This window comes from Pectinophora gossypiella, chromosome 16 (genome assembly GCF_024362695.1).
Source record: "Pectinophora gossypiella chromosome 16, ilPecGoss1.1, whole genome shotgun sequence".
Taxonomy (NCBI): Eukaryota; Metazoa; Arthropoda; class Insecta; order Lepidoptera; family Gelechiidae; genus Pectinophora; species Pectinophora gossypiella.
In genome coordinates this window covers 7,399,903-7,423,354 of record NC_065419.1, presented here as the reverse complement: position 1 = coordinate 7,423,354, position 23,452 = coordinate 7,399,903, and the positions used below count along the sequence as shown (strand labels likewise).

The 23,452-nt window shown below is 37.6% G+C and overlaps 2 protein-coding genes across 2 annotated transcripts in view; both read left to right on the top strand.

Annotated features, from left to right (window-relative positions):
- The first annotated feature begins 377 nt into the window (after positions 1-377).
- LOC126373599 (uncharacterized) lies at positions 378-3,239 on the top strand. The gene is made up of 3 exons (XM_050019786.1): positions 378-582; positions 816-920; positions 2,661-3,239. Exons 1-3 carry the CDS (start codon positions 436-438, stop codon positions 2,757-2,759), a joined length of 351 nt encoding a protein of 116 aa, XP_049875743.1. The 5' UTR covers positions 378-435; the 3' UTR covers positions 2,760-3,239.
- A 10,916-nt stretch (positions 3,240-14,155) lies between these two features.
- Positions 14,156-23,452, top strand: part of LOC126373593 (uncharacterized) — a 70,320-nt gene continuing 61,023 nt past the window's right edge. Inside the window, exon 1 of the mRNA XM_050019777.1 lies at positions 14,156-14,302. Coding sequence (XP_049875734.1) covers positions 14,156-14,302 — 147 coding nt within the window. The remainder of the gene's footprint in view (positions 14,303-23,452) is intronic.

Genomic DNA, 23,452 nt, shown 5'->3' with positions numbered 1-23,452 from the left:
TTCCATCGAAACGATAAAAAGAAGAATGAAAATGAATCCTATTTTATTTGTAGACATTTCTTTATATTATAGCACTTTACTACAACTAGGAACAAAGCACGATTCCGTCACTTTGATAATTGGTCACATTCTTTCCTCAGTAAACAATGTACTACAAACCTTAATATTGTATATCAAAATAGGATAGGCACGGAATAATCATTTAAAACTCATTTTGTATTGTTGCTTTGTTAACTTTTGTTTAAAATTATAGTCTTAAAATTATTATTTCTATGTTAATCATAGTTTTTTAGCTAAATTAGTTACTCGAATTCGAGTGAATCGAGTATCGCGTCGCGTATGGAAAATCGCGTTGCAACTCTACAACTGTCAAGTGACAGTTCGTGCTCCGTCCAGTGTCAAATTATTTTCTTTTTCCGTTTCTTGCGTCAATTAATGGGCTTATTTGGCAGCAAAATTTCTAGTGCAGCAAAAATGGCAGGTTCGACTGAAGTTAAACAATTTATTAAAGATGCCGTTTCCAAGGAAAAAGTAGTAGTATTCTCGAAATCCTACTGCCCGTATTGCAAATTGGCCAAGGATGTAAGTAAAAAATGTTACTAACTATTTATAAATGTGATTGAAAAATCCTTTGATTGCTCATCATAATTTTTGCTCAACATAAACTTCAAAATTATTTTGTTTTCGCTTAATTCATAGGTAATAAATATGTTTACTCCAAATTTTATCATGCTTTAATCCTATGTCATATTTCAAAAGATTATATTGGCGAATGGCGTTATCTATTTTTTAAATTTTGCCGCTGGTGATTCCAGGTGTTCACGAAGGTGAAGCAGCCCATCCAGGTGATAGAGCTCGACCAGAGGGATGATGGAGCCGTCATTCAGGACAGCCTCGCACAGATGACTGGCTTCAGAACTGTAAGTGACTTCATCCTCCAGTCCAAAATACTAGTTGTTACCAAAATTGTGCAATAATCAGAGTTAATATACTATTGATTGTGAGAACTCATACTGATGAATCACTGGGAATTTTCCTCTTAATTTATAATATATATTGAATATATATGTCCCAAGTGGATAAAGACGACAAGAATATTATCTCAGTTAGAAGGTATCCAGAAAAACCTGGATAGGTGTAGCAAAGTTTAAATATCTATGTAAGTATGTGTAAATTATGAAGTGTTATAAATAAATTTTGAAAAAACCTACACCTTTTATAGGTATTGAACTGATAACCCCTTACTCTAGTTCATCATATCTGTATTGTGTTTAGACTTCATAAAATACTAGTCAAATACATAGATGACAAGAATAAGTGACAAATGGAATTCTCTTTTTCAAGCCTTAAATTCTAGCAGGAGATAAAATGTTCAAAAAGATAAGAATGAGGTGAAATAATTGATAAATAGCAGAAGCATATCATGATTTTAAAAGAAAAATGATTCACTGCCAAAAATAGATTTCTATTGGTAGAAAATTTTTGTGGCTCAAATTTAAGTTTGAGGTAATATGACTTCTATTATTAGAAGTGATTGAACTCTTAGTCACCTCACATTTGTCATTGAGTAATCCAAACAATATAATAGATGTTCTCAAATAATTTTCACTTTTGAAACACTATAAATGTGCCTGTGTGTAGTGCTGGGACATTTACCTATATCACCTGTTTTTGACACTTTATTGTATCTGTCACTGTGGTCCTGTGATACACTAGCTTGCTCCTCAGATGCGGAATGCTGGTTCGATTCCCGATACTGAATTTGCACCAATGCATTATTAATTTATCTTAGTTGCAGTTTTCACTAACACAGTGGGCTCGACATTGGTCTGACAGAAAGTTCAGTGCGGTGTAGGTACTTACTTTATCTTGAGATGGATGTACCTCTGACTACCCCAATGGGATATAGTTGTGAGAATATATGTATATGTAATTTTCTACTGTCCAAAGATCAAGTTACAGAATGTTGCGCTTGCTTTGTGAAATAAAATTCAATGCTGTATAAATAGATATTAAGAAATCTATTAAGGAGCCATGTCAGGGGCCTATGGCGGCTCACTCTGAAACCAGGATTGCTGACGGTGGTCATCTATCTCACAACCCACACAATATAAAAAAGAATACTATTATAATTTTTTTGCAGGCTTGTCTTATCTGTTTGTTCTGAGTATATGTATATGGATACAGGTTTATACATCTAGAGTAAGCCTCTTCTTAATATTTTCCATTGTGTTCTATCTTGGACAACTTTCATCTAGGAGTTGCATTTGATGTGTCCATTCAGCATACTAAAATGTGGTTTAACACATTGACAGTACAGTGATCCACATATGGGTCACGACAGACTAGCTACATATGGCCGTGACCCATCCATGGGTGAAGTGTTTACAATACATTTATTATTATTTACGTTTTTAACAGGATGTGTAAAAATTGAAGTAATATGCGGGATTTATAAGGAAGTCAAAACATTTTGTATGGGGTCTGTCAATGTGTTAAGTATGCAGACAGACAGAACAAGAATTTATTGAAAATTTCAATTTATTGAGAGACATAATACTTATAGAGGTTTTATATTTTTGACCTTACAACGCTATGCAAAAATAAAAATAAAAAATCCAGAAAAACAGATTTTATTTTTTTTATGTATTAAATTCCAGGTTCCACAAGTATTCATCAACGGAAACTGCGTGGGTGGAGGTTCTGATGTTAAGGCTCTTTACGAGTCTGGCAAGCTTGAACCTATGCTCATCGGCTGACTTTCAGAGAGCAGTCATCATAGCCGGGCTGGGACATCAGGAATAAACAACAAAAATAGCAAATTATAACAGCCAAATATAAATTGAAGGATATTTTTTTTATTATATATTATTTACTATATTTAATGCATTTCAACTGAACAAATAGAATCTTTAAAAAGTGACAATACTAAGAAAGTATAGAAATCAAAATTTAAACTTATTTATTTATAAAGTGTTAACATTAGAATCTAAAAGTATATATAAGCTGTTATTATAAGTGTTTAGCCAAGTTAGGTTATGCATTGAAGTACAACTACATATTTTAGTGTTACTCGTAATCAGTGGTGGTAATTATTTTATCTGTAAACCACACCACCACCACGGCGTGGTTTGCAAACAAAGTGATTGTCACAGACACTCTTAGATAACAGTTTACTGCTTGTTTTAATATAAATTATTTGTTTTTATTTGTAATAAAAATGTGATTGTATGGAATAACTTGTTTTTTTTTAAGGTAGTCTCCCTCAACATTGAATGAAATCCCTAAAATATTATACCTACTACGACACTACTGGCTGGTAGTGCAGAAGGGAATAAATATTCCCCACGGCACAACTGGTAGTGCGGCTTGGTAGTGCGGTGGGGAAGAAGGGTACTACTTTAGTATTATATGGTCATATAATTTTGTCAATCATGGTAAGTGACAAAGGCGAGTGATCAGACAACTCATGGCTTCACATTGGCTTAGCTCATCTCGATAGGGATCAAGGCATAACACCTATATCGTTCTGACATAGCTCTGGCTTTCTGCTGTCGGCTTGGCTGTGCGGGTAGAAATAAATAGATTAAGTCACATAATTATCATTCAGTGCCATCTAACTCAAAATTGTATTAATCCTTTGCTAAAGAGGGAACGTGTCGCTCTTCAAAAATATTAATGGTACGTAAGTAATTGAATATTATATTTTATTTCATCAACGAACGAGTATAATAAATGTCATTGAAAATGTCACTGCTGCGACAGCGACGAGATGAGACAGCCGTTCTAATTATACTAAAGGCAAATCAGCGGAGGCTTATTTCAATTATGTAAATAATGTTCGTTCGTGTCACGGGGCACAATCAGGCGAATTAATACTGGAGCATCCGCAATAAATCCTTCAGCATCAGTCCCCTAAACGGTTTATTACGCGCGGGATGAAAACATCAGGCTCTCTCAAGGCCACGCGCTCGCTGGGGGCGCCTGATACCGGCTGGGGCTGGTGTTCCGACAAAGGAGGGCGTTTACGTACCTGGAACCATCTGTGCCGCCCATCCATATTATGTTGTTGACGTTGTAGAAGTTAAGAGTAGAAAAAAATACATACCTACCTACCCTGATTAAATGTCGTTACTTTAGTTCCTTTTTACCGATACGGTAAATTTCTGCTTGCAAATACAGAGGAAACGATGTGTATCCAAGGTAGACGTTAACCAGGGTAAAGGCTTAATTAAAGCAAAATTAAATTTAAACAAATACGGTCCAAATAAGCGAGATTGTGTAAAATATGAAAGTTTTTTTTAATAAAAAATATACCTTCGCGTCGAATTGAGAACCTCTTTTTTGAAAAAAAAAAAACAATATTTTACGTACACTCAGTCCTCTTTCCTTTACTTTCACCCTCGTTTCCCAGAGTACGCTACGCACGGTACCAATATTATACCTCCTATGTCATTGATAAAAGCGTCGTTTTCCCGTGAAACGGCGGAGGTTCGTGTCACTCGCGAGAGTGCGAGAGGGAGGGAGGACCCTCCGAGTCTCCGAGCCGGGTCGCCCGCCCTAAGCCCTCGCCGACTAGTTCCCTACACCCCACGCTAGACGGCGCTACCGTCCCGCCCTGACACAACCATGTTTTCATACATTATTTTGCAAAAACAAACAAACTATACCGTGTTCTAAACTACAATTTTATTTAAATAATAGAAACACCAGTTCCTCGTTGTGTTCAGTGTAGTCTGGCTAGATAAGGACTTAGATTAGTATCATGTGAAACGAGAAGCGTGAGGAACTTAAGGTAAGCAAAGCTTATTTCAATTTGTCTCTACTTCTGATTCGTGACAGAGAATTCATTTACAAAAAGAAAAATAGACGCGTTTGTTTATAAATTACTTAGATATTTATGTGTGTAATTTAGATATCTACCTATGTTCTTATTGTTGTGATTTATTTTACAATTAGGTATATTAGTAAAGCGGTAAACGGGAAGAATAAGATTTTTTTACAGATTGTCCGGGCTGTGGCATTAGGCAGCTAAGTAGATCCAATTATATGACAATAACATGGTTACCTTTGGATTCTGCGCCCTATACATAATAAAGCTTGACTCGTACAGCCGGAAAGCGGAACAAGCACATTTTGTTTACAGTTTCATATTATAGTAAAAGATGTGGTGTAAAAGACGGTATAGTGACTAAAATTGAGTAGGGAATGTAAGTTGGCTGGGACACGTAGAGTGGATGAAGGATAATACGATTACGAAAGTGGTATATAAAGCGAAGGTTGGTGATAGGGCTGGCAGAGGAAGACAGACCATTGGAGATGTCCTTTGAAAAGGCTCAATAGGATCTATACATTGTTTTAAGTTTACGCGGTTATTATCATAATTAAAACACATAATAACGGGTTCTTACCGCGTTTAAATGGAGATATGAGACTCCCGATATTTTGACACTGTTGCAAGTGCCATGACAGTGTCGAAATATCGACAGTGTCGGGTAAGAACCCGTTATTATGTGTTTTAATTATCAATAGGATCTACTCTAAACCTGCTAAAATTAGAGGAAGCAAGCGAGACAAATGGAATTCCAAAGTCTCTACTTACCCCGGCGGGAAATAGGCGTGAGTTCATGTATGTTTTATACAGAATCCCGCGCCCCGCCCGCTCTCCCAGGTCTGTGTGTAGCCAGCATTATTATGATAAGGCAAACCCATAGACTTAGATTTTATTCGCGCTTTCGCGTGGTTTAGTACACCTACTCAAATAGTAAAAAGGCGGGTTAGTAACGGCTTCTACGACATAAGCTAGAGTGGTACAGAGTGAACTTTATTTTGTCTTCATAAGGGTATATTGTATTATCTGTCATTACTGTGTCTGACTGCGATGATAATTATCTGCTATTGTGGTGGAGTAGGTATGTTCCATATACCTTTACCTAAATCACGAAGGTGAAATCAGGGCAAGGTAGCAAGTGGTATATTAACTATATACTTACAACAGACATCTAACAACCCTTTCGTTAATCTTTCGTAATAATAATAAACAATGTTCGGCCCGGATTCCTGCAGACACATCCTAATTTTATTTTAAGTTAGGTATACCTGTCATTTTCTTATCCGCCAAAAAGGAAAGGGACGGATGATTGACTACTGTTAATTTTAAAATTAATTAAAAAGCCCGGGTGAATAAAATAGGCATCTCGCTCATATGCAACCCGTTTGACGTGTGCTGTTAACTTAATTCTGTTGGGTTATTGACCAATATAAAATTTGGGAAGGGTTTTAATTTCTGCCTAAAATTGTCGTGTGTTCCATAAATATGGCTGTCGATTACCCGTCCCATTCTTTCTCAGCGGATACGAAAATGACAGGTATATCCTTCGATGATATTAAACCATCAAACAATATCCTATCTGCCTTCGCGTCATTATACAATTAATGAAATCCGATATCGTTGTAAGAGGTTGTTTATCACGTTAAGGTACAGTTCAATGTAACAGTATTAAGTTACACGTGTAACAATGCCCTTGTCAGTTTCCGTAGTTCTTATAATCACGTTACGTCATTAGGTCCAGCGGTCCTATTTCTTCGCATGTCAAAGCATTATACCTTAACATCGTCAAAACGGCCTCCGTGGTCCAGTGGTTGAGCGTTGGGCTCACCATCCGAAGGTCCCGGGTTCGTTTCCCGGTGGTGATATCACAAAAATCACTTTGTGATCCCTAGTTTGGTTAGAATATTACAGGCTGATCACCTGATTGTCCAAAAAGTAAGATGATCCGTGCTTCGGAAGGCACGTTAAGCCGTTGGTCCCGGTTACTACTTACTGATGTAAGTAAGTAGTCGTTACATGAGCCATATCAGGGGCCTTTAGTGGCTTAATAATAACCCTGACACCAGGGTTGATGTGGTTGGTAACTCACCTCACAACCCACACGATAGAAGAAGATCGTCAAATGATATCTAAGAGCTTTACTCGTCGCCTGCTTCGCTTAGACCTCAGAATAGTAGTGGGCAGCATCACGGGTCACTGCCCACTCAATAAACATCTACTCAATTTAAGAATAACAGACAGCCCACTCTGTAGAGGCTGTGCAGCAGAAGAAACTGCCTCCCATGCAATCCAGAATGCACGGGAGTGTCAGCACAACGGGTACAAATCCTCAAAGGAATAGGGTCGATCCGCGAAGTCTGTGAATACCCCAGGAGGCTTCTGAGCTTCTGGAAGGAGTTAGGTTGGCTTACGTAGTTAATAATAGCACGCATAATGAGCCATCTTCGAATCTAAACGCGGAAAACAGTCCCTACTAACATAAGCTTAACATCGTTTCGCTTGATCAGTCAGGTAACCTATACCTTCGAATTATATGGTGGTTGAAGCCCTAGGTTCGATTCCCGAGGAGTAACAGGACAAAATATCACTTTGTGAGATTGTTCCTGGGTAGGATGGCAATGCAGTTCTAAACCAAGGGTCTCCCAAATTGAAATCCACCACCAGGTTCCTCCTCTCAACTGCGGCTGGTGATGTATCTTTCACTGACAGCCATAATTCTGTAGAAGCACTTGGTAAGCTTCTAGATCACGTAGAGTTCAGAATTTTTAAATCTCGGTATTTCAATTTGAAACAGGAGGATTGAACCGGCGACCTTAGTATGCGTTTTTGTCACGTTTTAGCACCAGACATTTTTAAAGCCTTAAATGGCATTATATATTTTTTTATTTCCAAAACGATCAGTCTTCATAAGGTTCCAATTTCGTGCCCTTTTCCTCAAGCCGCCGAGCAACTTTCAAGAAAGTTGTAAAATAAAAGACGTTCCATTATAGCCTTTTGAATTTCTGATGTTTGTTTCTTGTTGTTTTTTATTTATTTAGGAGTTTTCCCTTTGACATTAATTTACTTATAGCTTTGATTTTGCTACACTTCTCCGAACCGAACGCTGAACGCTGGAAGCCCATTTGGAAGAACGCTTGACTCGATCACTGTAAGGTGGCAGGTTCGATTCTAGCACGGGCCTAAACCTATGATATTCGAAATCATTTTTCGAATTCATGTTTGGATCATAAATGATTATCACCTGCTCAGCGACGAAGGAAAACATCATAAGGAATCCTACATACCCGAGAAATGCGTTTCGGAGGTATGTGTCCTAACCTGTATTGCGCTGGTTTTCCCTTTGAGGGCTGGAAGGTCACACAGGTAGCCGCTTCTGTAAAACACCGGACATGTCAAATCTTCAGGTTAAGCGAGGTTAGGTTTGGTAGTTAAAACGAGTTAACGCTAGGGAGATATTTTCTGGAAATAATTTAAAATTGAATTATTAGCTACTTTATATTTTTCTAGCCTTACTGTATTGGAGGCCTATCTCACTAGGACACCATTGTGGCGCCAACGATTGCGAAATATAAGTAGACAAGTATGCAGTTGTATACAGGGTGTCTCACCTTGTTGGGTAAGCAATTTCTCACAGGCAAGCGAATCCCGAATAATTTCCCGCTAGTGGCCTTACCATGGTATCCTAGTGAGGTACGACCCTAATTCTGTGTATGTTTGTGGTTTATTAGGTCATCATCATCTGGTTTATTAGAATGAGTGACCACAAAAAAAGAAGTTTTCATCTCGAGCTCCTCCGTGCTTCGGATGGCACGTTAAGCCGTTGGTCCCAGCTGCATTAGCAGTCGTTAATAACCATCAATCCGCACTGGGCCCGCGTGATGGTTTAAGGCCCGTTCTCCCTGTCCATCCATAGGGAAGGCCCGTACCCCAGCAGTGGGGACGTTAATGGGCTGATGATGATGATGGTTTATTAGGTACTCATGGAAAAATGCTACCTTTTTTTTAAAGGGTCTAACTTTACCTGTTTTATACAGCATTTTTGTCACATCATTGAGCTAACGTCTAGAGATCAATGAGTATTTGATGATTCTAATAGAAATCAGTAGAAGCCTTAACTTAAGCCACACCCCGGACACTTAATACAAACAACTTCGTTATACACAGACACCACACATTGACATTATCGTACTTCTTCTATCGTGTGGATTATGAGGTGGATTACCGACCCCATCAACCCTGGTGTCAGGGTCATTACTGAGCCGCCATAGGCCCCTGACATGACTCATGCAACGACTACGTACTTACATCAGTAAGTTGTAACTGGGACCAACGGCTTAACGTGCCTTCCGAAGCACGGATCATCTTACTTTTTAGACAATCTGGTGATTAGCCTGTAATGTCCTAGCCAAACTAGGGATTACAAAGTGATTTTTGTGATTTGTCCCCACCGGGATTCGAACCCGGGACCGTGAGCGCTTCTCATCATTATCATACTAGTAGCGCATCTGTGTGTGTGACGTCTGACGCCATACGTTTGAAGATTTAACTGTGTCCGAGGGGGTGTGAGGTAAACCTAGCTCAGACACTGGTGGGGAGCGGAGAGTTGCCGTTCTATATATATATTTTATGCTTAAGCTCACGTTTCGAATCATAATCCGTAGAAGACAACCGGTATTCGGTGTGGATAGGAATCCGCAATAAAGGTCGAGTGTTTTGCACCGGCGAGCCAACGAGAACCCTTTTCTTATAGTGCTCTTTACAAAGCTTTGGCCTCTGATATTGCTGCTAGTTTGTCAGCAAAAGGCCGTGTCCTTCCCTCTGCTATAAAAGATAATAAGAGGCTTACTTACCTACTAATAAGATGAACGTATGGAATATTTATGTTGGTAGACGATGACGTCATAAATCCTTTAGAAGATACGGATACCGTTTATGATAATATCGATGATAACATATAAGTTACATCCTTGCTTAGATTAAAACACATTGACACATTTATTTGTTCACATTGGTCTAACAGAAAGATCGGTTAGGTGTGCGTACAATAAATACAATACAATACAAAAGCTCTTTATTTAAAAACATTAAAAATAGACAATTATTATAAACAGTTCGTGTACTACTACAACAAGTGGCCTTGTTGCTAAGGTAGCAATCTCTTCCAGGCAACCTTTCTACTTACACTTACTACTACTACTTACTTCATCTTGGTACGGATTTACCTCTACCTACCCCATTCAGATAGTCGTGACCTTATCTTATGTTACATGTTGTCTAATAGAAAGGATACAATTATATAAGTATCCCTTATCATAGAAACGATTTTATGATTATGGTTCTTTAGTGAAATTTTATTTTACGTTATGATATGGCAGGGTTCCGTCCGATATGATAAAAGAGGATAGGTATAAGCGATATCTTTGAATACACTCATTACAAATCTATGATGCGGAAAAAATACGTTTTCTTACTCACAACTTTTCCTCCCAAATTACAAGTGATAACGTGTACCGTTTTCCACTTCAATTTGCCGACAACGCATCATTTGTTTGCATCGCAGACTTTTCTCAACGTCACGCATTTATAAATCGGTCTGTTTTGGATCTGTCCAAATTCAATGTTTGTAAGTGGAGGACTGGGAAAGCTTAAGGGGATGGGGGGTGTATTTTAGGCGGGAAACACGGGATATAAGCCAGGCGCGAGCGGCCGCCGCTCAGAGCGATTGCGGCTCTCTCGCGGTAACGTCGTGTCGTGCCCGCACGCTAGTGAAAACTTTTCACCAACTTTACCGAAACCGTCGCTAAGATTAGACTTTAAAAAACTGAGTTTAGATTTCCAAATGCGTGCTCGTTCCTGCCTAGCTGAACTTATTTGGTAAGATTACAATGAATACAATGTTTATATGCCTTCAATGTTTTTCAGTTCTGTTTTTTTGTTCCGTAAGTATTTACGTATGTGTTTATATTACTTGATAAAGAATCATTTAAGTAAATAATATGCAGCTTTATAATATTCTAATAAGTGAAATTATCCGTCTTACATGTAAAATAAATCTCGTTTTAAAAATTCAAATCTCATTTTATGGAAAAATTCACTTCATCAAGTGCGCTCTACACAGAATAGAAACGAAGAAACTCAATTGACTTTCAAATAAATTCAAGTCGAATACTTCGCTATCACTAAGTACTTTACTCGCTTTTGTAGCTGCCTTATAAGCTGTTTAGTTTTTTTTTTGCTTGTTCACGGAGCGTGTGAAAGCAGTCTACGTCTATTCACAAACAATGTGGAGTTAATTTTTCCTCTCACGTCTGGTATTTCATGTTGTTGAAGCGCCGACAAGTATATCGCTTTAGTCTGAAAGCTCTTGATTTTATAATAAAAAGCGGCTGTACGTTGACGCCGAGACGCTTGTGAAAGGGAGAAATAAAAAGCGTGGCTTCACTGCACGTCAACAAACTTGGTCTGGGCCTCTGCGCAGACGGCTGCCGGCTCTCGAGCGCTATTTGTGTTCATTAATGAGGGTGAATTGTGAGTTCTTTTATCCTGAGTGGCTCGTTTGTGCAGCCACGTGTGTTCAGCGGAAACCTTTAAATACAGCTACCTACCTTATTGAGCCATTAATTGTGTTGTGTGCCTTTCCATACCTGCGAGAAAAAGCGGGATAAATTAATTTGCTTCACTTTTTGTAGACTTTTATCGTTATAAGTATATCCAAACGCTTTCGTGAATTTAAATAAAATCAATCCCCCCAGGAATCGATGAGCTATCAAACTTGTTATTTATTCGAAGTTGTCTATGTAATCGGTTGTATATCTATTACAAAAATCCGTTCCATAATTAATATTTAAAGTGACTTCAGTCGCTAAGAAAAATAATCTGGGAGACAAACTTTTGATGGAAAAATATATTAATTAAACTGCGCGGATGCGTCGCGGTAGCTCATCAAAAATGTATAGAATTCGCATGATTTGCATAAAAGTCATTTTATTGCCTCCAAAGACAAACAGAATGGGATATTAGCTGTTGGAATGAATCCAAAACGCGATGTGAACTGAACTATGCGGCGAGGTAACATCTGCCTCCTGACACCTTTTACATTCATTTCTGACTGAATAAAATAAGGGGAATGTTTAAGCACTCTTTAATAAGATTTCTCACCGGCCGAGAAGTTATATCAACCTGTCCTTCCCTTTCAGATAGGCAATGGGATTGAATTCGATGATTTTATAAAATGCGCAGCGATCGTAGCAACTTGCTACGGCGTAGCACCAAAACTTTATCTTTTGATCTAAATTGTCAAAGCTTTATAAAGTGTTCGGTGATATAATAACATGTAATTTCTAATGAAATATATTGTATAATATTTGATACCATCATTATTTTTAATGGGGACGTCTGAGTTCCAAGTGTGTTTAGAATTACATTAGGAATTACATTAGTAAATTAAATTCATCTTTTTTGGGGTTATGTATACGTTTTTACAATAAAATACCAGATAATATTTTAAATTTGTCAGAGAATAAATTTAAAGCTCACGTGAAGCTTACTTTATGTAAAAAAGCCTATTATAAGATTAATGATTACCTAAATGATAAAAATGTCTGGTATTGAATGTGTTCCTCTAGTTATTAAATAACTTGTAATGTACCCTCATTGATTTAAAAGATGTGTTGCTGTTGCAGTTTCTTGTCATTTCTTCTCCTCAGCCATAACACCTTGCGAAATGACGTAAATTCAAAAATGTTACATTGACCTTCAACAAGTTTATCCATGATAATTACGTTGAATAAATGATTCTGATTCTGAGTGTGGACCCAACTTTTTTTTTAATATTTTTTTTTAGATATATTTTTGTGATGAATTGTCATCAATATATTCACAAAAATATAACCAACTTAATAAATCCTTAACGAGTAATAATACATAAAATTCGCTTAGTAACGGCCTGTCCGGAATTTTAACCAGCCAAGTTGCGAAGTAAGAAGTATTCAATGAGCTCTAGTAATTATGTCGACTAAGTTGGCGCATTCATTAGTGTTCGGTTAATATTCATCAGAGACAACCTCACGTTTTAGGGATCCGCTGCAAAATTGTAACAAAATAATGAACATAATCTTATTTATTAGCCAATCAAACTTTGAAAATTCTTAAGGAATGATTAAGATTTTGCTCCCCTATTTCAAGTACCCTGATTTTACAAAATTAAGTTAAAATAAAGGTTTTCGTGCACAGAAGGTACTTATCTTATATTTCGTATAGATAAAATCATCAATGTGTGTGTATGTATGTGATGTACTTTATGTTAAGTGCAAGTTTTTATTTTCTGTATTTGTGTAATAAAGTTTTTTTTTTAAATTTAAAACAACGGCGATACGGTTTACCATCTATTTTATTGGTCTAACAGAATGCTCGGTGAGGTGTGGGTACTTAGTTCATCTTGCGATGGATTCACCTAGTCGAAGATGAATCCCTAATTAGGATATAATCGTGCGCTATGTTATGTTAATTTAAAACAATTCTTACTTAAAATACCGACGGAACCTACGCTACCTATATGTAGGTACAAGCACCGCACACCAACATTTTTACTTGGTGACACTTTGCTAAATCCCTGCGAACACAAATTACATGGAAATTAGACAAAGTTCATTTTGAGAGCTCCAACAAAGAATCGTCCAACTTCCAAGAGCTTTGATTTTCAAAGACCTCGCGCCTCACCTGGGTAAAGTCGGTATGAGCTTCCTCTCAAGTACAGCGACCTAAATAGCATTTAATGCTTCTCATACAGAAAGGGTTACACGCAAACATTTCACAGTAGATGAGTGAAGTTAAATCAGTACTCCATGTGACTTCAGATTCAAAGCCAGAATAAATATCTGCACACGCAAATCCCCTGTTTTCTTTACAAGTCAAACATTCCGCACACGTTTCGCTCACTTGTTTGCTTCACATACAAAATACAAGTAAAATTATAACGTGAATTTATTTCTAATCTTGTTTCAGATGCTAAATCGGACGTTGCGAGGGCTAAGTGTAGAAATACAGCTTCTCAACTTTAATTTCAAAGTAAAAATAGTACAAAAAGTCGAACTTACACGCTTAAGCAGATGAGTTTATTTTTAGAACCTCTTAAAATAGGGAAGGGAAACGGCTGGCCAAATCGCCACTATTTACTGTAATATATTAGAGGGAGATAGCGTTATCGACGGGTGTTCGTAGTTTTATAGGCGAAAACAATGCCGGAGGTTCTCATAAAGCATCGGTATCTTGAGGTTGTGATTTTTCGTGGGTAGTCGTGGGGTGGTCGTGAGGCGGGGGCGGGGGATGTGTGAGGACAAGGAGGAGGTGCGGGGCGCGGCGAGCCCGAGCCCGCGGCGGCTGTGCTGGCCGCGCCGGCCGCCCGCGCCGCCAGCCGACACGCGCGGCCTCTGCTGCGCCAAGCTGCTCCGGAAGAACGGCAAGCCGAAGAAGGTGAGTTCACTACTATGATTCTTCTATCATCACATGCTGTCGTGGTAATGGATTCGTCAATCTACATGGAATATTCTGGCACAATGCCCCGAACGCCTTTATATAGCCCTACAGGTCATTCTTGACAAGAAGCTCAGCTTCAATCCGCATATTGAGACCTCAGCTAAGAAAGGCGCTCGGATGCTGGGTTTCTTGAAAAGAAATACCAAGGACTTTAAAAATCCAAAAACCAAAATACTTCTTTATAATTCATTAGTCCGCAGCCATCTCGAGTATGCTAGTGTTAGTTGGAACCCTATATATATGGCACCTTCCCAACGCGTTGAGAGTGTGCAAAGAGCCTTTACCAGACACTTAGCATTTTGCACCACTAATTTTTCTCACAGACAACCCTATCCAAACCGTCTTAAGAAGTTTGGTATGATTTCCTTATACGATCGTAGACGTCTACTTGATCTATGTTTCTTGCATAAAATTCTTAATGGTCATATACAGTGCGGTGGTCTTCCGGAGTGTTCCTCCCTTTCTGTTCCCTCAAGATATCCCCGGAATAAAATTAGTAGGTTATTTTACACGCCCTTTTGTAGAACAAATTTGGGCCAACAGTCACCAACTGTCAGGATGCTTAAGGAGTATAATCATATTAATGCTGGAATTGATGTGGACATATTTCATGACAAGTTACACAGTTTCAGGTCTAAAATTATTCGACACTTTTTGAGTTAAGATTTTAAGTCTACCACCAAAGTTGTATGTTTTGATTTAGTTTAGTTTCATTAAGTTTAATAACCTTTCTGCTAATTAGTTTATAATTATATTAGTTTATGTAAATTAGTTTATACATTGTGAGTGCTATGTACACCGTTATTGTTACACATATCAGTCAGAATACCTAGTTAAGTTATGGAATAAGCTCAATATGTGTGATGTGGTTGTACTTTTTTAAATAAATAAATAAATAAATAAATACAAAATGCCACTTAACCACCTTTTCGATTAATAATCGTTGTTACGCCTGACGACTTCAATTCAAGAAGGCCATGATTAAAGGTGGGCTTCAATATCACCGTCAGCCATCAAGACGGAATGCGGCCATTCAAAAGGTATCCTCATATTTCAAGGTAGAGCGCGCTTAAGCTCAATATAATCGAAGTTTGAAACAAGTTTGCGCCACGGCGGTTGACTCGCTGGCGCCCTGAATACATCATAAGTATACATTGCACTAGTTCCAGGACATATCCAGTCTTATTACCGAAGTTGGAGACGATGGAAGACAATATTATGTACATTGTGTTAAGGATCGTAACTACTATGGCAAATAAGTTGCCCGCGAAGCCGCCAACTTTAGATCAAATTAGTTGGCGCTGACGTCGCTTCTCCGACTTTGATGAACTACCCTCAGGGAAAACAAACGAAACGACAGACATAATTAGACACAGAAATATGTATTTGAATTGCCACCGTCATCATGCCATCTGCAAATTGAAATTAGAGGGAAAGCGGAACTTTGTCAAAGGGAGCCTTTGTGAGAAATCACCTTCGTAAGACTCTCTGTTCCTATTTAAATTGCTGCGCTTATTGTCAGTAACGCTAATTGAGTTAGATTGTTATAAATCCTACGATATTATACAGGGTGTTAGTGATATCGTAACGAAAACTTTGAGGGATGATTCAGACCATGATTCTGAGTTGATATCAAGTGGATTTTTTCGTCGAAAAAAGTATGAAGCTGAAAAATAATTTAAAAAAACACTAAAATTTTCATGATTTTTCCAAAAGAAACTCCACTTGATATCAATTAAGAATCATCCCACTCGGTATTCGTTACGGTGTCACTAACAACTATACGTACTTGTATGGCCACCCGTACGTACTTATATGGGGTGTAAGTGACATCGTAACGAATACTGAGAGGGGTGATTCAGCTCATCATATAGAATTGAAAATAATTAGAAAAAAACTTAAATACATTAACTCAGAATCATGGTTTTAAATCATGCCCCTGAGTATTCGGTACGATGTCACTAACACCCTGTATATAATATTCTCAAAGACAAGTTAATCAAAAACTAATAATAGCTATAACTTCTTTATTAATATGCATTCTATAAACTACTCGAGACATACCTTACTAGTCTAGTGTAACTGAACAAAACATAAAGTATAAACCACACGGGTGAATTCTCATTTCCATTTATTTATTTTTCAAGAAAGAGGATTGTTACAATACTTGTTTTAACAAATAGCCTGTAGTCGCTCTTGTTTATATTGAACAAAAGTACTCGATACGTTTTTCACAGAACCAAACGGCATTCGAGAGTGGTTTCAGTCACTCGCACTTTGCAATTCTAAGTTTGGCAAAGAGGTTGCAATCCGTGTAATGTGTCCGCTACTATCTACTCTATGCTAGTTATATATGTTACCGGCCAAACCCGATTTTAGGCCAAACTAGTTTTGCCTAGGCTAAACTAGTTCATTCTATATGCGATCGGATAAACCGGTACAGACTAGGCCAAACTGGTCTGTCCTAAGGGTGATAGGAGGAACTAGTTTATCCTAGGAGGAACTAGTTGAGCCTAATAAAAATAAGTTCACTTCAGGATAAACTAGTCTGGCCTAGGAGAAACTGGTTGGGCCTTCTATGAATGGGTACACGTCAAGAAAGCTAGTTAGCTTAGCCTATCTTATGCTAACAGGGAATAATAAAATACCAGAAATACTAGTTATAAAATTTTTGCAATACACCATGTTTGGTGCCAATTTTGTAAAAGCCCTCATCGTTTCTCTGAAGAATAACCCCAATTATATTTCTGAGATCACCTCTGCCTTTGTCTACGTCTGGAATTGGTATAGTTACATTGTCTCCTATGTTGGCAGGTGGATGGGATTTGTCAGAAGAAGCTTTCATTCTTTTTGCTTGCTTTTCAAGATTTTCTGCCGCACTTCTTCTAGCATCTTTAATGTTTTGTGTGTCAATTTCCATAACGCCGCCATCGCCATCTTCACTCTGGTTACATTCCGAATCATCTTCGATAACTTGTCTAAGGTCATCCTCGACGACAACGACTTTACTACCGAACAATCAAAGCTTATTTTGCCATAAGTATGGCTCGACAATGAACACAACGCATAATACACTTTGTGTCTCGTTCGTAAAGACTACTTTAGCTTAAAACATAACTGTCATTCTAGTCCAGGTAAATACGGCGCCGACTTTAAACATTTCTGACTAGGAAATATTAGTATAGACTAGGCCAGACTAGTTTATCCTGAAGTGAACTTATTTTTATTAGGCTCAACTAGTTCCTCCTAGGATAAACTAGTTTCTCCTATCACCCTTAGGACAGACCAGTTTGGCCTAGTCTGTACCGGTTTATCCGATCGCACATAGGATGAACTAGTTTAGCCTAGGCAAAACTAGTTTGGCCTAAAATCGGGTTTGGCCGGTAACATATATACTCTATGACATAGGGGATATGTACTAGTGTGGTATTGATACTGGCAATGCAGAGTATTTCCATGTTCCACTCGATTTACTAGCTATGCAAATTGAAACTAGTGCATTGATATGAGTTGCAAGCACACGTTTGAATATTATGAGAGTTATTCGGCTATATGGCGTACTCACTTTTAGTTATCTAGAATCAGAAATCTCTCATTTATGGACAAAGGCCAAATTTTTTTCTTTTAATATTTGGGCGGAAGGCAAGAGGAAAACCACTGCCCTATTTTTCCCTAAAAAGTAGCATGGAGAATGCTACACCGACAAGAGCGTTGCTCTTAAATTAGTGATCATGATGGACAAAGTAACATACAGACATGTTACATGTGATTCGTCATGTCCTGGCTCGTTAACAGACGTGCAAATATTACAATTTTAAATGCATTCACATTGGTGCTAACTCCTATAGACACCATCTAATTTTCTTTTTAAGTCATTTATACCTGTTGGAGAATTTGATGCGCCCGGGTTATTCATTCATTCACGTACTGAATCATCGTCCCTTTCTTTTTGGTGTTTAAATGGGTAAGCGCCATTGTATACCTAATCCTTGTAATGAGATAAGTATCTAGACCTCTTTTCAACAACTGGAATCATATTTAACGTTAAATTCTTTTAGAAATGGCAGTCTAATTTATAACCGCCAGTAGTAACCCCACTTTATATTTCAGCATAAACATTTACTTGTTTAAAAATAAAGCAACAAAAATTTCACATCAAAGGTTTTGTTCCCATAATTTCGTGAAACATAATTAGCTACGTTTTGCCGCATTTTTGTTTTGTACTTATTCGTAGGCGGAAAAATTATTTAATCCAAAACGTTGGGAAATGTCACCCGTCCAATTATGAATTAGCAAAATCCCTAAGAAAATGTATTAAAACGTAAACTGCCAAATTTTCTTTGTCGGTAAAATTCATTTGCGTTCAGTTAATTAAGCTTTGCATAATGATTGCGAAAAAAATACTGTTAGCTACCTAAAAATTGCTGACTATCCCAATTTTTTATGAAGAAGCTGAAATCCTTTGTAAAGTTGCTGACGACTTACTGGTTACATTTTGAATAAATTAATTGTCTTTTTCTTTGATTTTGTTAATTAAGTTTTATCCTCAACGCAACGCTGCCCATTAACCTGGCCAAGTAGTAATCACATGAGGCAAATCTACAATAAGTTACGTTAAAAAGAAACAGCTATTAAACACTGCTTTATACACAACATATGAGGTTGGGTTTTATGTTAAAAGTAGGTACTTTTAAAGATACATTTCGTTAGTATATTTTTTTATTATCAGGTAAGTTTGAGATTAATTACAGCCTCACCTGATGGTAAGTGAAGATGTAATGTGTATGTGTGTGTATAGTGCAGGTGTGATGTGGACTTATGGTTTAATGGAGTTAAAGGCATAATGGAAATGTGTCTCGTAGGTTTTACCTAAATAAACTTTTTTATTATTATTTGTATGTCGTTTCCATATCTCAGAGGCGTTTATTATTAAAGGAGTAAGGAGTTAAAGTGGAGCTATAAGTTGTTAGAAGTGTCTTCTGTCGTCTGTCGACGGCGTGTATATAGTACAAGTAAAAAACGTTACTAATCGCGTGACAAGCCATATTGTAACTCGTGAGTCGTCGGGAGCGACATAAAATCGAACCCCATTATTATTAAATTGAACCTTCACCTTTCGGGTACAATATTCGGCACAAGTTGAGCCATTAACTGTTCCACTTAGCATACTTTTTCCGATTTAAACTCGAAAGTCCCTGAATAATTTGTGTCGTATTATCATAATCACCGGATTATCCTGCTTTGTCGTTATGTTTACCAAAGTTAATAGAGGAACAGTAGTTTTCAGCTTAGAACTTTCTGGACTCTATTAAGATTAAATCCCTTTTCTTATCTCCGATAAAAGCTTGTTAACTAACTAGTTACTCTACGTGAACCAAGTTTGTTTTCATGAAAAAGCTTCTTGTAAGTACGTGAAAGTATTTTGGAAAAATAACAAGTAAGTAAGTAAATATCAAAGTAACGAGTTATAGAGCCCGTAAATTCTTTGTCTACAAATCTTGCGACTTCTAGTCAGGTCAACGACTTTGCATTTGTCGTCGAAAACAAATTATTTTGCTCCATACTGTTTTGGTTCGAAACACTACGGTGAAACAGTCGAACATTTTATTCAGTTGCGCTTTTATTATTTTTAATATAAAATGGCGTGCTTGAAGCTATGTGGTGTAGAGCTAGCTACAAAGTGAAAATTAAGAGGAGATGAGAACAATTCTGGGTCTGACAAGGCACTAGAGAAGCGTTATATTCCGTACAGGTGTGAGATAACACCGGGTGAGCATCGTATGAGAAATACCTAGAGAAAATTAGTGTTCGAGTGAGCCCGCAGCCGCGGATATATAGGTGCTCGCCTCGTATCCGGTGTGTCTTAGCCTTATAAATTGCGGGAAACAACGGGAAGAGTAATAATTTACGTTCCTGAGCGGCATTTAAACGATCCGTTCACAGTTTATCCTAGTGAACGAGGAGAGGTCGGGGCTTCAAGACGTTGCGAAGATGCGGCTACGGTGCAGAGAGATATATATTAACTTTTCTTCAAGTTTTAAAGGATTTAAACGTGACTGAACTAAACACAATTTGTTTTATCCTATGACATATATACACATATTTTCTTTGAATAAATGAGTTCTAAACGTTTCAATCATTATTTTATTAAGTTACACAAAAAGAGGGTTTTGTTTACTTTCTTTGAGGGTATTTATATTTAACTACTCTGTGTTTCAGACAGTTTTACTCAAGTTTTGATGACTACCTCCTAAAACTAGGATCTAGAAATCTAGTGAAGAATCTTTCAATTTAAATAAAGTGCCTATTAATTAGCATTGGCATCGCTTATAGAAATTTATAAAGATACATTTCTCCTCCCTAACAAAATATTTATGCTCCGTGTATTTGAACGAGTGTTAATTCGCGTCGGCTGAAAGCCACTGGGATATAAAGATTTTACGCTTCAAGCGCTGGATTCGCGAAATACTGAGCCTGACCCACAAATGCTTTTGGATTCGTAATTCGCGTAATTTGAGAAGAAAATGTGGAATAAGAAAATAATTTCAAAGAGCGTGGCATTGTATTTTAGCATAAAAAGTTTTGAAATGACTGTTTCATAATATAAACAACATCTGTTACGTTAGGTCTTCTTCGGTTATGTATAGGTACATTATATGGGCCTTTCAGTTACTACATTATTTTATTGTCTTTTAGATGTGACTTTTTGTAGAATTGTCTCGGACGGCAGTCACTAATAGTCTTGACAATAAATGGGAAGCGCCCCATAATTAAAACATATAATTCCACTACTACAGTTATCCCGGGATAAAAGACGTTTTTAGATTCCTCAATTCATTTAAGTCGGAAAGGGAACATTAAAAGATCCAAAGAATCGGCAGCGATTGGACTGTGTTCAGGTTTATGCTATTCGTATTTACGCCCCACGATTCAGAATTAAGCTTCTATTTTCTGAACCCTGATTGCAGTTTTACGAGCAAGTTTCGTATTCCGTAGTAAGAGTTTCAGCAACACTCCAATAAAAATTAAAACTGCCAGTGACACGTTCCATGTTTGATATTCGGATCACCGAGCATCGAGTTTCATTTTTGTCTTTTTATTTTTACTGTATCGAAAGTTGACCGTTTTAAAATGCATCGCAGCGTAGCAGCCCTGATGCAAGTTCGATGCAAGTTCAAACATGGAACTTATTGCTAACTACTTAGCAAGTTCTTTCTTGGCAAGTTCTTTTGGCGCGATCGGTTCCGCCAGCTGTTCAGCTTTTTGTGAGTCTTACTCTTGATATTGCTTGATGAGGAAAAACAGGGCTAGGATCACAGATTCCATATCGATTTAGCCATTTCTATTTAGAAAATTTTTAACACTTATACAAATAAAATGTATAAAGAAAAGAAAACTATACAACAAAACGACCATACCTAGCGCAAAAATTTCATCAATTTCAGATTTTGTAGACCTTCGCTAAGCTGGTACTGGCTAACCAATTTTGGCATCGTGCCAAAGCCATAAAACTTATTGACTCCCCAATTTAATAAACGTACAGCATTTCAATTTGATAACAACATATTATTCGTTACCAAATGGCTATGTTACGATGAAACAAAACGCTGTATAAGGGAAATCTGAATAAATAACGCTTTTCATTCTTGGGTATGAATTAAAAATTCACTAGAAAAACTACGTTGCAGATAGTGTATTTTCATGATTCTTACTTATTAATTCTAATTTAGCCTAATAACATAACATAAGCTCACAACTATATCCCAATTGGGGTAGTCAGAGGTACATCCATCGCAATATGAACTAGTACCCGCTCCTCATTAGACTTTTTTTTCTCAGAGTTAGACTCAGTCTACCCCAATAGAAACACATTTATGTATGTGTGTGTTTTTATGTGTAATGGTACGAGTATTGGAAATGAAAATGTGAATAGGGAACACTGAGAACGGACGTAGTTATGAAGATAAAAAGCCTTTTTCAAATGACAAGCGTTAAGCCGAGTTGAGCTCGCGTTTTGACATATAGAGAGGACGTCATGAGCCGTTTCCATGGCGACGCTTAACGTGTTTGACATATGTCAATATACGGAACACGCTCGAGCGGGCTTAGCGTATGTCATTTATAGAGGCCTCTGCTCTGGCCCCTATAAAATGCCGTTCGTATAGCGTATACCTTTGCTGTATATCACTGGCTACCAGCCTCAAAAACTTCATACAAGTTTAGAGGAAATATGGTAGCTGTTGTTAGCTGGCAATTCCTGAGTAGACCTGTCGATACAGTTGCGATAACTCTTGCCATTACATCTTTAATTTAACGGCTCTCTTACAGGATGTAACGAACTTTGAAATCCTTTAATTGAGCTAGTAGGTAAGTACACCTAGCCCTATGTGTTAGTGACATCGTAACAAAAACTTTAGGGATGATTGAGCCCATGATTCTGACTTGATTTCAAGTGGAATTTTCCGTCGCAAAACCAAAACTAAAAAAAAAAAACAATTTCATGAATTTCCTGAGAGGAAATTCCACTTGATATAAACTCAGAATCGTGGTCTGAATCATTCCCTTCAGTATTCGTTACGGTGTCACTAACACCCATACCTACTTGTATCGCTACCTGTACGTACTTGTACGGGGTGTAAGTGACATCGTAACGAAAACTAAAGGGAATGATATTTTTTAATAAAATAAAATGAAACACAATTGTAAAACAGCTTTAATTTCGAATACAAGTGGTGACTGTTTCAAACAGAACTGCATTCAAAACCTCGAAGAATTTCAATTCTCAAGCGTTTCCGCATCCGATGGCAAGTTAGGCGCGTAAGATTTCAAGACTCGCGCGATATTACTCGCGTTCGCGAAGACAAGCGCGGGTTAATACGCCTCGAGTGCATTCCCTTGCGACGTGCGCAGAGATCCAGCGATACGAGTCGGTACTAGCTTTGGTTGATGTCGGGATATGAACAGGGATATTATAGTATCGGCTATGCTTCTTTAACTATTTCAATATCAGAATTCAAAAAGGGTTATTCAATTGAACTAAGAGTTCAATAAGATTTCAAATCGAGACAGAGCGGAGACAGTGAACAG

Bases quoted from the DNA above. Each gene is read 5' to 3' on its own strand.
- LOC126373599 (XM_050019786.1), top strand. From the start codon at position 436: ATGGGCTTATTTGGCAGCAAAATTTCTAGTGCAGCAAAAATGGCAGGT. The intron at 583-815 runs GTAAGTAAAAAA...TGGTGATTCCAG, and splicing joins ATTGCAAATTGGCCAAGGAT to GTGTTCACGAAGGTGAAGCA. The intron at 921-2,660 runs GTAAGTGACTTC...ATTAAATTCCAG, and splicing joins AGATGACTGGCTTCAGAACT to GTTCCACAAGTATTCATCAA.